The sequence below is a fragment of the Schistocerca piceifrons genome, chromosome 6 (genome assembly GCF_021461385.2).
Source record: "Schistocerca piceifrons isolate TAMUIC-IGC-003096 chromosome 6, iqSchPice1.1, whole genome shotgun sequence".
NCBI classification, from domain to species: Eukaryota; Metazoa; Arthropoda; class Insecta; order Orthoptera; family Acrididae; genus Schistocerca; species Schistocerca piceifrons.
In genome coordinates, this window is record NC_060143.1 from 32,759,302 (window position 1) to 32,774,764 (window position 15,463).

At 43.1% G+C, this 15,463-nt stretch overlaps 1 protein-coding gene across 2 annotated transcripts in view; it reads left to right on the forward strand.

The window, feature by feature from the left end:
* Window positions 1–15,463, forward strand: part of LOC124802827 (sodium-coupled monocarboxylate transporter 1-like) — a 319,127-nt gene that overhangs the window by 67,572 nt on the left and 236,092 nt on the right. For both annotated transcript variants that reach the window (XM_047263835.1, XM_047263834.1), the window contains exon 4: window positions 10,877–10,942. In XM_047263835.1, coding sequence (XP_047119791.1) covers window positions 10,877–10,942 — 66 coding nt within the window. The remainder of the gene's footprint in view (window positions 1–10,876; window positions 10,943–15,463) is intronic.

Sequence of the window (15,463 nt, forward strand, 5' to 3'; positions counted from 1 at the left end):
TGCAATTCAGAGGCGTTTCTTCAGAGAACTGGATGATACTCTGGATTCCAATGTGGTGACCCAATACCTCATGCGGAAGTTCGTTGGCTTGGTAGAGGCAGAATTTTATAAAGATTTAAAGAGTTGTTTGGTGCCTTGGTAGAATTTTTGTTAGAGCTAAGCGACTCCTTCCTTGAGTTAGAAGATCCGGATTGGCTTCAGGATTTTGGTTTGCTCGCAGACATCACTGAAAAGTATATTATGTTTAACTTGCAGCATCAAGATAAGAATAAAGATAATGGCGGAACAACTTCAGATAGTGTGATTCTTCAGTTTCTCCCGGCGTATTTGTTGCTCGAACAGTCCACGGGTATACTGCCGGTTCATTGTGTCCAACGGGCACAATATTTCGGCGATCACACATGTCGCCATCGTCAGGTGCGCTGACGAACTGAGCTCCTGAGGGCGGGCGGCCGATTTAAAAAATCGAGCTACTTCAGATAGTGTTTCATTCTCATAAAAGCTAAAACTATGGAAAAAATCTCTCATCCGAGGTGAAATTAAACACTTTGCCTGTTTGAAACAAACCCTTGATAAGCAAGGCTTGCCTCCTTACAACAACAAACAATACGCTGAAATTCTTTCGGGTTTGAAAATTCAACAAACTCTTCCAAGATTTCAACTGGTGCATAGTTTGTGAAATCGCCTTATAGAGATTGATGCCAAAGAGCTCTCTAATCTTGTCGTGGAGCATTTTGATATCCAAGTAGACAGTGCTGCAGTGGAGTTGGAACAGACTCATTTTCAAAATGATTTGTCTTTAAAATTGCTTTCTTCAAGCTCTGGACAAATTTGGCCTGTTGTTACTATAGAAAAATATCCTATTTGGGTCCGGGTTGTTCTCAAAGTGAAGGCAGTGTTCTGTTCCACATATCTGTGTGAGGTTTCTTTCACCTGTGTGAAATTTATTAAAAGCAAGAACAGAAATATAATGATGTACAGTAGTACAACTGCATTCGAATGGCAGCCACTACCTTCTCTCCCAACATTAAAAAACTTGACGTAAAAGAGTCTTATAAAAGATTTGTTTTTACATTTGTAGTTTATTACGAACTGCACTTCAGTTTCTTTCTTATGTACAACTCAGTTTCAATCTCTGTTTCTTATACACAGTTTAATTATAAGCGGAAGTCAAATGAAAACGAGACAGATGGAAAACAGGTACGTAAACTGAGCATTATTTTAAAAATAATCGCCATTATTGTTAATACATTTATCCCACTGTGAGACACGACGGCTGATGCCTCCGTGGAAAGGTGTTTGTGGTTGCGTATGGAACAATGATTGTACACAGGCGTGTACCTCTTCGCCTGAAGCAAACCGATGGCCACGGCTCTTTCTTCAGGGCTCCCGACGTACGTAAATAGCATGGGCAGGGACCGGGACTGTGTGGAGGATATGTAAGAGTTTCTCACAGAAACTCATGCAGCGTACGCGAAACAACCTTGGAAGCATGTGGGTCCGCAGAGGTCGTCCGGAAGTTTCGCTGGGAAACAGTTATACATTCTCCATACAGTACCGATCTCTACTTATGCGACTTCACTACTTTTGCAGCCCTGAAGAAAGACATTCATGGCCACCGACTTACTTCGGACGGAGAGGTGCGCACCTGAGTACAATCATGATTCAGTACGCAATACCAAAGAAGGCGTTGTCCATCTTGTCTCACAGTGGGATAAATCTATTAACAGCAATGGAGATCACTCTTCAAGTAATAAACAATTAACTTACCTTTTTTTCCATCTGCCACCTTTTCATTTGTCTGTCCCTTTTAAAATTCAACTCATATTTACTACAAATGTAAGTCTACAGATAATAAATAAATGTAAGATACTTTAAAAGGGTTTTTATGCCTGTCCTTTTTTTTGGCAGTTCACCATAGGATTTAAAGACGGAACGGTAGGTAAGAAGCCTCATAAGTTGGGTGCTGCTACGCATCATGAATTTGAAAAGCCTTTTTTATCATCCATTATCAAAAACCTGTAGGACCCTATAGCGACAATAATATGCGGTACAGATACACTGGAAATGGTGTACATGACACGATTTTCCTTTAACCGCAGTGCTTCATTTCTAAAATTTTAGATGCAGGTTCAAATGGCTCTGAGCACTATGGGACTTAACATCTGTGGTCATCAGTCCCCTAGAACTTAGAACTACTTAAACCTAACTAACCTAAGGACATCACACACATCCATACCCGAGGCAGGATTCGAACCTGCGACCGTAGCGGTCACGCGGTTCCAGACTGAAGCGCCTAGAACCGCACCTTTCACACCGGCCGGCCGTAGATGCAGGAAATAACCCATTCACCCCCACCTCTGTCTCCCTATCCAGCTATAAGAACCACAAGTTTCGATTTTTTAAATCGTGTGACAAAACTAAAAAAACAATAAAACCACCCCGTTGCTACTGCCCTTACCTGTAACAGTATCACTTTGCTCTTGCTCGATAGACATCGGCAGAAGTCGGTGGTCCTCGTACTATGACGTCACGTTCTCAACTGCTGCCAGCTGCAACGTCCAGCAAGTTGCGTTGTAGCCGCTCGGAGAGCATGTGTCCTGTATTAATTAATAAGGCACTTAGCGATGAATGAATGAAGATATTCCTGGCCCATCGAGCCTACTTACGATTCAGCCTTCCCGAAGTTAAAAGAGAAACAAAACTACACTACTGGCCATTAAAATTGCTACACCAAGAAGAAATGCAGATGATAAACGGGTATTCATTGGACAAATATATTATACTAGAACTGACATGTGATTACATTTTCACACAATTTGGATGCATAGGTCCTCAGGAATCAGTACCCAGAACAACCACCTCTGGCTGTAATAACGGCCTTGATACGCCTGGGCAATGAGTCAAACAGAGCTTCGATGGCGTCTACAGGTACATCTGCCCATGAAGCTTCAACACGATTCCACAGTTCATCAACAGTAGTGACTGGCGTATTGTGACGAGCCAGTTACTCGGCCACCATTGACCAGACGCTTTCAGTTGGTGAGAGATCTGGACAATGTGCTGGCCAGGGCAGCAGTCGGACATTTTCTGTATCCAGAAAGGCCTGTACAGGACCTGCAACATGCAGTTGTGCATTATCCGCTGAAATTTATGGTTTCGCAGGGATCGAATGAAGGGTAGAGCCACGGGTCGTAACACATCTGAAATGTAACGTCCACTGTTCAAAGTGCCGTCAATGCGAACAAGAGGTGACCGAGACGTGTAACCAATGGCACCCCATACCATCACGCCGGGTGATACGCCAATATGGCGATGACGAACACACGCTTCCAATGTATGTTAACCGCGATGTCGCCAAACACGGATGCGCCCATCATGATGCAGGAAACAGAACTCGGATTCATCCGAAAAAATTTCGTTTTGCCGTTCGTGCACCCAGGTTCGTCGTTGAGTAAACCATCGCAGGCGCTCCTGTCTGTGATGCAGCGTCAAGGGTAACCGCAGCCATGGTCTCCCATCTGACAGTCCATGCTGTTGCAATCGTCGTTCAACTGTTCGTGCAGATGGTTGTTGTCTTGCAAACGTCCCCATCTGTTGACTCAGGGATCCAGACGTGGCTGCACGATCCGTTACATCCATGCGGATAATATGCCTGTCATCTCGACTGCTAGTGATACGAAGCCATTGGGATCCAGCACGGCGTTCCGTATTACCCTCCTGAACCCACCGATTCCATATTCTGCTAACAATCATTGGATCTCGACCAACGCGATCAGCAATGTCGCGATACGATGAACCGCAATCGCGATAGGCTACAATCTGACCTTTATCAAAGTCGGAAACGTGATGGTACGTATTTCTCCTCCTTACACGAGGCATCACAACAACGTTTCACCAGGCAACGCCGGTCAACTGCTGTTTGTTTATGAGAAATTGGTTGGAAACTTTCCTCATGTCAGCTCGTTGTAGGTGTCGCCACCGGCGCCAACCTTGTGTGAATGCTCTGAAAAGCTACTCATTTGCATAACACAGCATCTTCTTCCTGTCGGTTAAATTTCGCGTCTGTACCATGTCATCTTCGTGGTGTAGCAATTTTAATGGCCAGTAGTGTACGTCTCACGTGTTAGCGGCAAGTTATACTGTAGTTATGTCGCGCTTTAAAGCATGAGTACTAGTTTAGATCTCCAGTGCCCACTTGTTCCAGTGAGTTAAAAAAAAAATTCACTGGGAGGCGCTGGAACATCGTTGCTGGAACGCCGTTCCTGCGCGCTGCGGACGAAATTAATTCCTATATGACTGTGATTCTGTTCCCCAATTCTGCCTTCACCAATACACTAACTTACAATGCATGAATAAAAAATGAACGGGTTTCGATAAATAAACGGTACCCATGGGAAAAGGGAAGGTGGAACACTGTGATTATCGTGTAAAAATCGAGTCGAGAGTTATGGCCGTTTCTCATATGCATGTATTCAAAAATTCGTTAGCAAGGGCTCACACGATTCACGCACAAATTAAAAACTATCGAAAAATTGACAGATAAATTTATAAAGTAGCACAACGGCCAATGTTAGCAGTCAACAGCTGAGGGCTTTCGTTAATCGAACGTACAATAATGCCTTGACCACAATGTGCTCAATACCTGTACAGCTCAAGGCTGAGGCACAGTTATTCAACAAATGAAAAAGATAGGAAACATCAAATACAACTGTTGCGATAATTATTCAACTAGGTTCAAATGGCTCTGAGCACTATGGGACTTAACATCTGTGGTCATTGGTCCCCTAGAATTTAGAACTATTTAAACCTAACTAACCTAAGAACATCACAAACATCCATGCCAGAGGCAGGATTCGAACCTGCGACCGTAGCAGTCGCGCGGTTCCGGACTGAGCGCCTAGAACCGCTAGACCACCGCGGCCGGTCCTATTCAACTAGGAAATACATAGAGTGCATTACGTGAAATTTCCGAAAGGATCTTTATACTCAGACCACAGTGTGTATTTCAAAAGCAGACTAAATGTCATAATACCTCCGCAAATACAAGGACATAGCAAACCAAGCGCTTTGAAACGCTGTTCTGAACAGTGTTGACCTTGAAGAAGCAGCCGTACGTATAGATGCTATTGAAACCACCATGTTTTGGCACATGTGTACTAAACGACGCAAAAGATGAATGGCCGATGGTCGCGTCCACCTTATCCCGTCACTCACAGATGAGTGCCCCTCCGTATGCGGCACCAAACTGGCGAAAGTGCTCGTGACGTCACATCACATGACTCGCGGAAAAAAAAATTCCCTCGAGGTGCCCCCATCCTTTGGGTACATCACAGATACTACAACTTCCTAAGGACTTCTCTTTCTTCGCCTATTATCTCTACTAGTAAGAGTAAGAGGTTGTGCAGTGCCAAAAAGAGATAGAGATATGCACAGGCAGTGATCCTTAAATTGTTGGTCTCTGCATTGCTTGTCATCTGCCAAAAGCTAGCCGATATCAGTGTCTTATGTCTCCGATATGAGTAAAGGTTACAGTTATAACAGTCACATACCGACTTACATAGTCACTACATTTATACTTATCTGTCCTACTACGAGTATCTAAACATAAGACGTTGTTTAAGGTTGTTATCAAAAATCTCGAAAACTTCTTGACCAATTGTCACGAAATTTTTACACGATGCTCTAATAAACATTAGAGTAACATGTGAAAATTTTAAGTAAATCGGTCAAGAACTTTTCAGATTTTTGGAAACAGCATTTCCCCTTTATATATATAAATATATAACAAAAAAACGCTGTTTCCTTAAATCTGAAAAGTTCTTCACCAAGTTACTTCAAAGTTTTCACATATAACCCTAGCAAAAATATAGACAGATGTAGGCTACATACTTTAGGATACATATTACTATATATCTCTACCTACACTAATATGGAAAGACGAACTACTGTTTAGCCGTTGTTTCCAAAAATCTCCGCCAGTTCTTGGCCGATTTACTTCAAATTTTTAGACGAAACTCTAATAAACGTTCAGCTGGACGTAGGCTATATATTTCTTAGACAACAACGTACAAGTTTTCTTTTAAAACCGACTATGACAATGAAAATACCGAGCTGTCTGTGCTATGAAAACGTCCAGTCTTTTTTCTTTCCCGCAGTCAGTTTCAGAGACCCAGAACGAAGTGTTCAGATTAAAAAAATATAAGACAGGGATTTAGTCTTTCACCCCTACACAATCTATATCTTTCACAATCTATACAGGGAAGAAGCAATGACGGAAATGAAAAAAATGTTCAAGGTTGGAATTAAAATCCAAGGTGAAAGGATATCAATGATAAGATTCGATAATGACATTTATATCCTAAGTGAAAATAAAGAAGAATTACAGGATCTGCTGAACGGAATGAACGATCTATTGAGTAGAATTGAGCGTAAATCGAAGAAAGACGAAAGACAGCGAAATAACCAATCACGGACGGAGCAAGCAGGACATCAATAGCAGATTAGCCCCGGCAAAAAGAACATTCCTGGCGACTAGAAGTCTACTAGTATCAAACATAGGCATTAACTCTTAAATTGGTTTGAAGAAAAATGATATACACAATAATGTGCTGTTTTCTTCTTCACAGTCGGTTTTAACAGTAAACTGGAAAGTTGTATTTATGGCTTATCGACCTATGATGAGAATACCACTACGTAATCCGATTGTGTAAACTTTTGTAACTGTACCCACTCGCAGATTACAACTTTGATAATGTTAGTGAAGCTATTATCCTCACAGATTCAGCAGTTGGAGCGGTCTCTTTCATATCCCGTATACCAATGATCCTAACTGATTGACACATTTACTTTCAGGAACTTCTTCCCCATCAAGTTTACTTTTGCAATAACAATAAATCAGAGAGAGGGGGCAAGAGGAGTTATGCAGAGAAGTGCTGTAGGAGTGGTTGGAAATGGACAAAGAGAGGGGAAGGAGGACATGGACAGAGAGAAAGGGGACGAAAAGATGATGAGAGAAATATGGAGGGAGGAGATGGACGCAAAATGGGGGGGGGGGTAGGAGTAGGAGATGCATAAGGAGAGGAGGAGGAGGAGGAGGAGATGGACAGAGAGATGGAAGATAAGGAGATTAGAAAGTACATCCAATTCCCATTCCCATTTACCAATTGCATTGCTAGGTTCGCTAGTTTACGAACACTGAGGTGACAAAAAACATGGGATACCTCTTAACATCGTGTCTGATCTATTTTTGCTTGGCATACTGCAGCAACTCGACGTAGCTTGGAAGTCCTCTGCAGAAATATTGAGCCACGTTGCCTCCATTGCTGTCCGTAATTGCGAAGATGTTGCGCCTGCAGGATTTTGCATACAAACTGACCTCTCAGTTATGGCCAATAACTGATCGATGGTATTCATGTCGGCGATCTGTGTGACCAAATCATCCACTCGCACTGTCCAGAACGTTCTTCTAACCAATCGTGAACAATTGTGGCCCAATGATACGGTGCACTGTCGTTCATAAAAATCCCATAGAAGCTTTGGAACATGAAGTACATCAATAGCTGCAAATGGTCGTCAAGTACCCGAATATAACCAGGACCCACTCGATCACACAGCCCATACCATTATGGAGCCACCACCAGCTTTCACAGGGCCCTGTTGGCAACTTCTGTCCACGTCTTTGTGCTGTTGCGCCACACTAGAACCCCAACCATCAGATATTACCAACTAAAATTGGGGCTCATCTGACTGGGACACAGTTATCCAATTGTCTGGGGTTCAACCGACATGGACACGGGCCCAGGAGGGGCGCTGCAGGCGATTTCGTGCTGTTACCAAAGACACTCGTCGTCTGTCGCAATAACCCGTTAACGCCAAATTCTGCCGCACTGTCCTAACGAATAAGTTCCTCAAACGTCCCACCTTGATTTCTGCGGTTATTTCACGCATTTTTGCGTGTCTGTCAGCAGTGACAACTCTACACAAACGCCGCTGGTCTCGGTCGTTAAATGAGGGTCGTCGGTCGCTGCGTTGTCCATAGCGAGCAGTAATGCTTAAAATTTGGTATTCTCGGCACACTCTTGACACTGTGGATCTCAGACTATTAAATCCCCTAACGATTTCTGAAATGGAATGTCCCATGTGTCTAGATCCAACCGCCATTTCTTCTTGAAAGACTGTTAATTGTCATCATGCGGCCATAATCACGTCGGACACTACTCGACATAACTCACTGGAATGCAAATGACAGCGTTGTTTTTTTTTCTTTATTGTGATTTCATTCCCCTGCCCCATATGGGCAGGGGAGGGCTGTCAGCGGCACAATCCGCCGCTCTTCACCCGAGTGACATGACAACTAAGACAAGAATAAAATGTTACATATAAGGCGATGAAAAAAGGGGGAGATAAAACAGAGTAAGGGGACATAATGGAGGTAAAAATACACTGAAATGGAGATGTTCGTGGGGGAACAATTAAAAAAGTCGTCATAAAATTAAATAACACGGTTGGTGATTCGTAGAACACAAAAAAGATACTGAAGTCACGCACACAGGTTAAAAGTTGGCCACAGTATTAGAAACACTCCAGAAAAACACACTTTAAACCCACTTTGAGCTCACACGATGAGGAATAAAACTGCCAGGTGGGACCTGCCGAGGGAGAGGCCTGAGAGGATGGAACAGGGGAGGAGAGCAAAGTGCAGCAGGGGAGGGGGCGAGATGAAAAGAGTAGGGGCGTCAGCGAGTGCACCAAGAAGCAGGAGACAGTTGGGGCAGGAGATGAAGAGGGAAGACAAGGCAGGAGGGAGTGCAGAGACATGGAAGGGGAGCACAGGAGAGGGAGGGGGCATAGGGTGGGGGGAAGCGACTCAGGAGGATGGAGGGGGGGAGAGGGAGCCCTGAGGAGGAAGGTGGGGTTAGAGTTGGTAGGAAGGGTAGATGTCAGGGCGAAGCTCATCATCCGGGAGGGGTAGATGTTGGAAGTTGCGTTGGGAAAGGAGGCAGAGAGTGTGGAGATGGAGATAGGATGGGATACAACGGTAAAGGGGCGGCAATGGGCTGGGGGTGGAGAGGAAGGGAGACATCAGGGGGTGAGACAGCTCCGCCAATGCACTGCCCTTTTATACCATGCGCACTTGATACTACCGCCATCTGTATATGTGCACATCCATATCCCATGCATTTTGTCACCTGAGTGTATGAGAGCGCACTCTCTCGGGAATGAGTTTCTTCGATTTTGTGACTTATGTCTGATTAGGAAACGAAGAATGAAGCTCCTGCGAGCGAAACGATCAGCAATGACATCTATATTACTTGCTTATCCCATTTTTAGCTGTTCTTGCGACTATGTCACGATTTCCGAGAATGTTGTTAGGCAAGAATCAAAGAGGACAGTTTAAATCGCTGCGAGCGAAATATTTAGGCGTCAATTCTGCGATTTCCGAGGGTCCACTCGCCCAGGGGAGAAGCTGGTGTCGGTGCCACTCTCAGTTTACTCTAGATGCACTGGCGGACTCGTGTCCTCCCTTGATAAAGTGGTGATTGGCTGTTCCATTTTGTTTATAGGTTCCTTTAATGGCATTCTATGGCACTGTGGCGAGGGTATATCGGTGTGTACCGGGACTCTAAAGACACACCTCCGAACACACAAAAAACTGTGTAATTTTGTGTTTTCTTCGTGTTAGTTAAAATCTTATGACTACCTTTGATTTACATCCACCTAGTGGAACATTATTACGTCGGAATGGATAGAAAACTTCCATGTGAGTAAAGACACACTCTCTTTACTGCGCGCGTAATTAGTGAAAAATTTGTCAGTAGCTATTGCTTGTGTGCTACCGAAGACACCATGCAGGGTCGTTACTAAGCACCTAAATTATACTGAGTGAGCAAATGCAAGGCATCAACAAACATTTTAAAAAAGAAAGGGCAACCCAACAAACCAGTCACGTCGCAAATTGTGTAGAGCGTTTACATGACGCGAAAATGAATTTTGGACTATAAAATCCAGCAGCAAAATTCAAACATGACTACCCCGAAGCGGTATTGAGAAACTGTTCTACGGCAAAAATCATATTTCGGTGCATATGTAAGAGGCATGCTGAAAATTAATACCTCCGAATTTTTCATGTATGAACTCATAAACCTTTTTTTAAATAAAACAAATCTTACTGACGGTCTACATCTTTATTCTTCATGTCAACGTATTTATTTCTCAACAAGTCAGTCTGGTAACGAACACATATCTCCAAATGATAGACCAGGTTTTTTTATTCCGCCACATCACCAGCTCTGTTTGCACCGCTGCATCAATGTCAAAGGGAAATGATCGAAAGTGTCCTTTAAGTTTTGGAAACAGATGAAAGTGGCATGGGCCAACTCGGGGCTGTATGCAAGATAACCGATCACGGCGAAGCCAAGGCGTCGGATTATTCCCGGCATCGCAGAGTCCCTATATGGTCTCACATTACCACGCTGAAGAGCAGGGTACCCCGTGTATGGGCAAACTGTTAGAATTTCCGCTTTCAGAAACCCAATTACAGAATGCTGTTTCTCATGCACCGACATAGTTACGCTACAAACCGCCATGTTACCCATTTCAATTCAGAGACCCCAAGAGGCAGAGGGTTACGGCTAATATCAACGAAGCTAGAAAGTCGAGCGAGTAAAATGCGTGTCGTGTAATACCTCAAACCGATACTGAAAAACGAAAAAAAATTCGGAGGCATTACCTTTAAGGACGTTCTCGTAAATTTCGTTATTTGGTCTTTGATGATGCAAAAAGGTATAATACCCTAGAAACGATAATACTGTTTCATATAAACTATTACCAAATTAGACATTTTTCACTTCCGTTCGTTTTCTTCTTTCCACAGTACTTGGACATGAGGTTCGGCAGAAGCGCGAGACTTCTGGGTTCCTTCTTCTTCGTAACTTTTACGGTAAGTACTCTCAGGTATCGTGGTACACCTAAGACCATGTACGTAACGTTTTCTTGTGTTTATTTATCAGGCGCTTCACCATATGGAAAATGATTTCTAAATTTCCTGTTGTTGCAATCGGTTATCCTCTATTAAGAAATTCTTATGGTATGCATTGTAGATCCCATTTTATAAGATAACTTTTCTTGGTTTGGTCCATACCACCTCCACCCAAAATGCGGAAGGTGAAGAGCGGGCAGCAGAAGAGATTTGTTTCATAGTAATGGGTGCTCATAGGTCTTAAGTTATGCATTTTAGAGCCCACTTTTACTAGACATTTCCCTTCGAATGGTCGTTCCTGTCATATACCTGAATATGAACCTGGGGCACCCTGTACAACCGCTACGCTAGTACACTCGACCGAGAACAACTTTCCACATTCATCAACAATTTAAAACAACATCACAGCCGAAGTGGCGTACGTACGTAAACATAAAAACTCGTAATGCGTAGTACGCAACGTTGCTGCACACTGATTAAATCGACACTGCAGCGGTGTACTCGAAAATGGAGTAGCAAAAATCAGCAGATCGTTTAATATGAATGACAGTGATTTAATGACAGTCAAGGTGGAATTGAAATCGCATAGAATTCTGGAAAAGGTTATGTGCTCGTGAACGACGTATTATTTCTAGGAGATCGAAAATCTCTATTGTGAGAATAAAAACGAATTCTGCAGTCACAGGCCTTCTGAACGTCAGCTTGCTCTGTTCACACACGAAATAAAGAAGGAAGTAAAAGCGAACCCCATATTGATGCAATGTTAGTCAGCCTTCGGAAAGCATTCGTCTTCAAGTCAATAAAAGAGGTACTTACAGAACATCAGAACAAACGTGCTTCGAACCACCAAATGATTTTAGTACATCGTTTTTAATGGGAGACATTATCAGAAGCTAAATTACTGTCCGGCAAATACCAAGAAATTTAGGCAGGACTTTCATTGGTGAAGATACATGTAAACGGCCCAGATGAAAACACTTTCACCCTCTGAAGCCAGTCAAAGACGATACAGTTATTGTGTACAGAGAAGTTTGTGTACAGAGAGATCGTGGCGTTAGAAAATTGCTCCGAAGTGTAGGCACCGTTTATGATTAGCACTAATAGCAATCAGTGGCAGCTGAATCTCAATCCTGAGGAAATTAGATTAGAAAATAAGACGTTCAAGTGGTACTGAAGGTTGCTGTATGGGCAACAGAACAACTTAAGTTGGCCGAAGCAGAGAGTATATAAAACGCAGATTTGCGATAGCACGAAAAGCATTGCTCAATTTCTTAACACGTAATATAAATTTAAGGCTTGCAAAGCCTATTCTGGAAATATTTGTTTAAAGCATGGCCTTGCACGCAAAATAAACGTGGGTGATAAGTAGTACAGAGAAGAAGAGAACGCAATCTTCCAAAATGTGGCGCTACAGAAGAATTATGAATATTAGGTGAATACATGCATTACTAATCAAGTAGTGAATCGAGTATGGGAGAAAATACGTTTATGACACAACCTTACTAATTGAATGAGTCGGTTGATACGACACATCCTAAGGCATCAAGGAATAGTCAGTTTAGTTGTTGGTGGAAGGGAACAATGGGGAAGGGGGGGGGGGGGGAGGGTAAAGATTGTAGAGAGAAACCAGAACTTGACTACAGTAAGCAGGTTCAAATGGATATAATCTGCAAAGGTTATGCAGAGCCTAAGACTGCATCCAGCCAGGCGTCGGACTGACACCCATTATAATAAAAAATAGAAGACTCGATATCGTCACATGCTTAAAAATACTTTTTCAGACGACAGTCAACAGCCGAAATCTATCGTATAAAATGCTTTGACACAGTGCTGATATTTTATTTCGCATTTAATCTGACCCTCGTAATTGATGATGGGCGAAAAAGTATATGAAATTTAGACTGGTAACAGTTAGAAAATCGCTTCTGAAAATGATGAATATTTGAACTTCTGATACAAACTTAAGAGTTTAGAGTTCTCCTCTAATAGTACACTGTCCAGTAACATTAATGTGGCCACTTCTGAAAAGCCTGTTGCACCGCGGACGTGCAGGCAGAGAGTCGGTGAAATCCTGGAAGGTACCAACATGTGGAGACATGCCGACTCCAATGCCGTGGTCAGTTACGCTAGGTTTCACGTTTGAGGCTCCATGGCGCGAGCAGCCCAATCGATGCGGACCCTAGATTCTCAATTGGCTTTTAATCCGGACAGTTTGTGGGCCAACGGAGTACGATAAACTCATACTGGTGCTCTTCGAAACACGCACGTACGCTGCGAGCTGTGTGACATTTTGTGTTGTCCTTCTGATATATGCCATCACGCCGAGGAAAAACAAACTGCATGTAGAGATAGACATGGTCCCCAGGGATAGATGCATACCGGTGTTGATCTGTTGTGCCCGCCAGAATGACGAGATCGCCCAGCGAATGCCACGAAATTATTAATCAGACCATAACGCTCCCTCCTGCGGTCTGAACACTTCCGGCGATTGTTGCAGGGCATTAAACGCTAGAGGACTCCCGTCTGAAAACGTCACTTGTCGCCATTCAGTTGATGTCCAGCTGCAGTACTGGGGTGCAAATTCCAGCCTTCATCGCCGATGAAGAGGAGTCAGCATTGGTGCATGTATCAAGCGGCTACTGCGGAGACCCATAAGCAGAAACATTCGCTGAACGCTCGTTGGTAGACGGTTTGTTCATCTGGGTGTCAGTTGCTCAGTAGTTGCTCGTCTATTTTCCTCTACAAATCTCCGCTGCCATCGTTCATCCCTCTCGTCTATGGCCCGTGACGCAATCAAGTTGGCCAGGGCTTTGGATAGCGACATTTTGCCATGGATGGTATGCGTTAACTACGGAGGCACACCAACAGTTTAGAAACTTAGCCGTTTCGGAGATACTTCCACCCTTGTCCCGAAAGGCAATGATTATTCCCTTTTGGATATTAGATAAATCACTGCGTTTCTGCATTTAGACAACGACTGCACTTCTTTCCGTGTACCCCCCACCCCCATCCCCATCCCCGAAACGCTTTATATACCCACTATTGCTAGTGTTACCACCTGCCGTCTGTCAGTGGTTATTGCATGTTGACGTCGAATATTATTAATGTGGTTGGACCGTGTATTTGTTTGTAATGTTGTACAGGAGTGGCAGGAGTCGATTCTGATCCCAATTTTTAAGAAAGGCGACAAAATGGATTGTAGTAATTATAGAAGGGTATTGCTGTTACCAGTATGTTCCAAAATTTTCTCGAATATTCTGCTAAGCAGGCTTACACCATATGCAGATGAAATTGTGGGGGATTACCAAGCTGGCTTTCGGAGGAACAGATCAACTATAGACCAAATATTCACCCTGCGTCAAATTTTGGAAAAGAAATGGGAATACAATAAACCAGTTCATAATCTTTTCATAGATTTTACAAAAGCATATGATTCAGTATTGCTGTCAAAATTGTACAGAATTCTTTTGGAATTTGGAATACCAAAGAAGTATATTACTCTTATAGAAGCGAGTTTTAGAAACACAAAAGGTAGAGTACGCCTGGGGAAATTGGAGTCAGAAGAATTCGTAATAAAGAACAGACTTAAGCAGGGAGATGCCCTATCTCCGCTACTTTTTAATTTAATCCTAGAATATAATACGAATGGCAGCAGATAATTCAGAGGGTGTGGAGTTAAATGGAAATATTAAGATATTAGGGTATGCAGATGATCTAAACATAATTAGTAATAGGAAAGAATCTGTAGCAGCAAATGCGAATGCGTTAATCAAGGCTAGTGAAGATGTTGGTCTAAGGCTAAGTGAAGACAAAACTAAATACCTGGTTACTACTAGAATGCCAACAGCAGTAGATCAGGAAACGTTAAGAGTTGGAGACATGCAGTTTGAAAAAGTGAACACATTTAAGTATCTAGGCGTGGTCATCACTTCGAGAAATGAGATAGAATCCGAACTGAAGAAGAGATTACGGGCTGGAAATGCGTGCTACTTCTCACTGAATAGATTACTTTCATCACAGATATTGTCTAGGAATTTAAAGACTAGAATATACAAAACTATTACTGCACCAGTTATGCTGTATGGGTGTGAGACTTGGTCTCTCATTGTGCAAAATGAAAAGCCGTTTCGAGTATTTGAAAACAAAATTTTGAGGAAAATTTTCGGAGCAAAAAGGGATGACATTAGCGGAGAGTGGCGAAAACTGCATAACGAAGAGGTTCACGAACATTATTCAAGCCCTTACGTAATCAGTATTATTAAATCACGTAGGCTCCGATGGGCGGGTCACATAGCTCGAATGGATGAGGGTAAGGCAACGCGCAGTGTACTGGTAGGGCACATAGAGGGAAAACGTCCTGTGGGGACACCGAGGCGTAGATGGGAGGACAATGTGAAAGCTGATTTGAGGAGCCTGGGTATTGAAGGTGAATGGAAGGAAATAGCCCAAGATAGGGACAGATGGCGAAAATGCGTTGCTGCG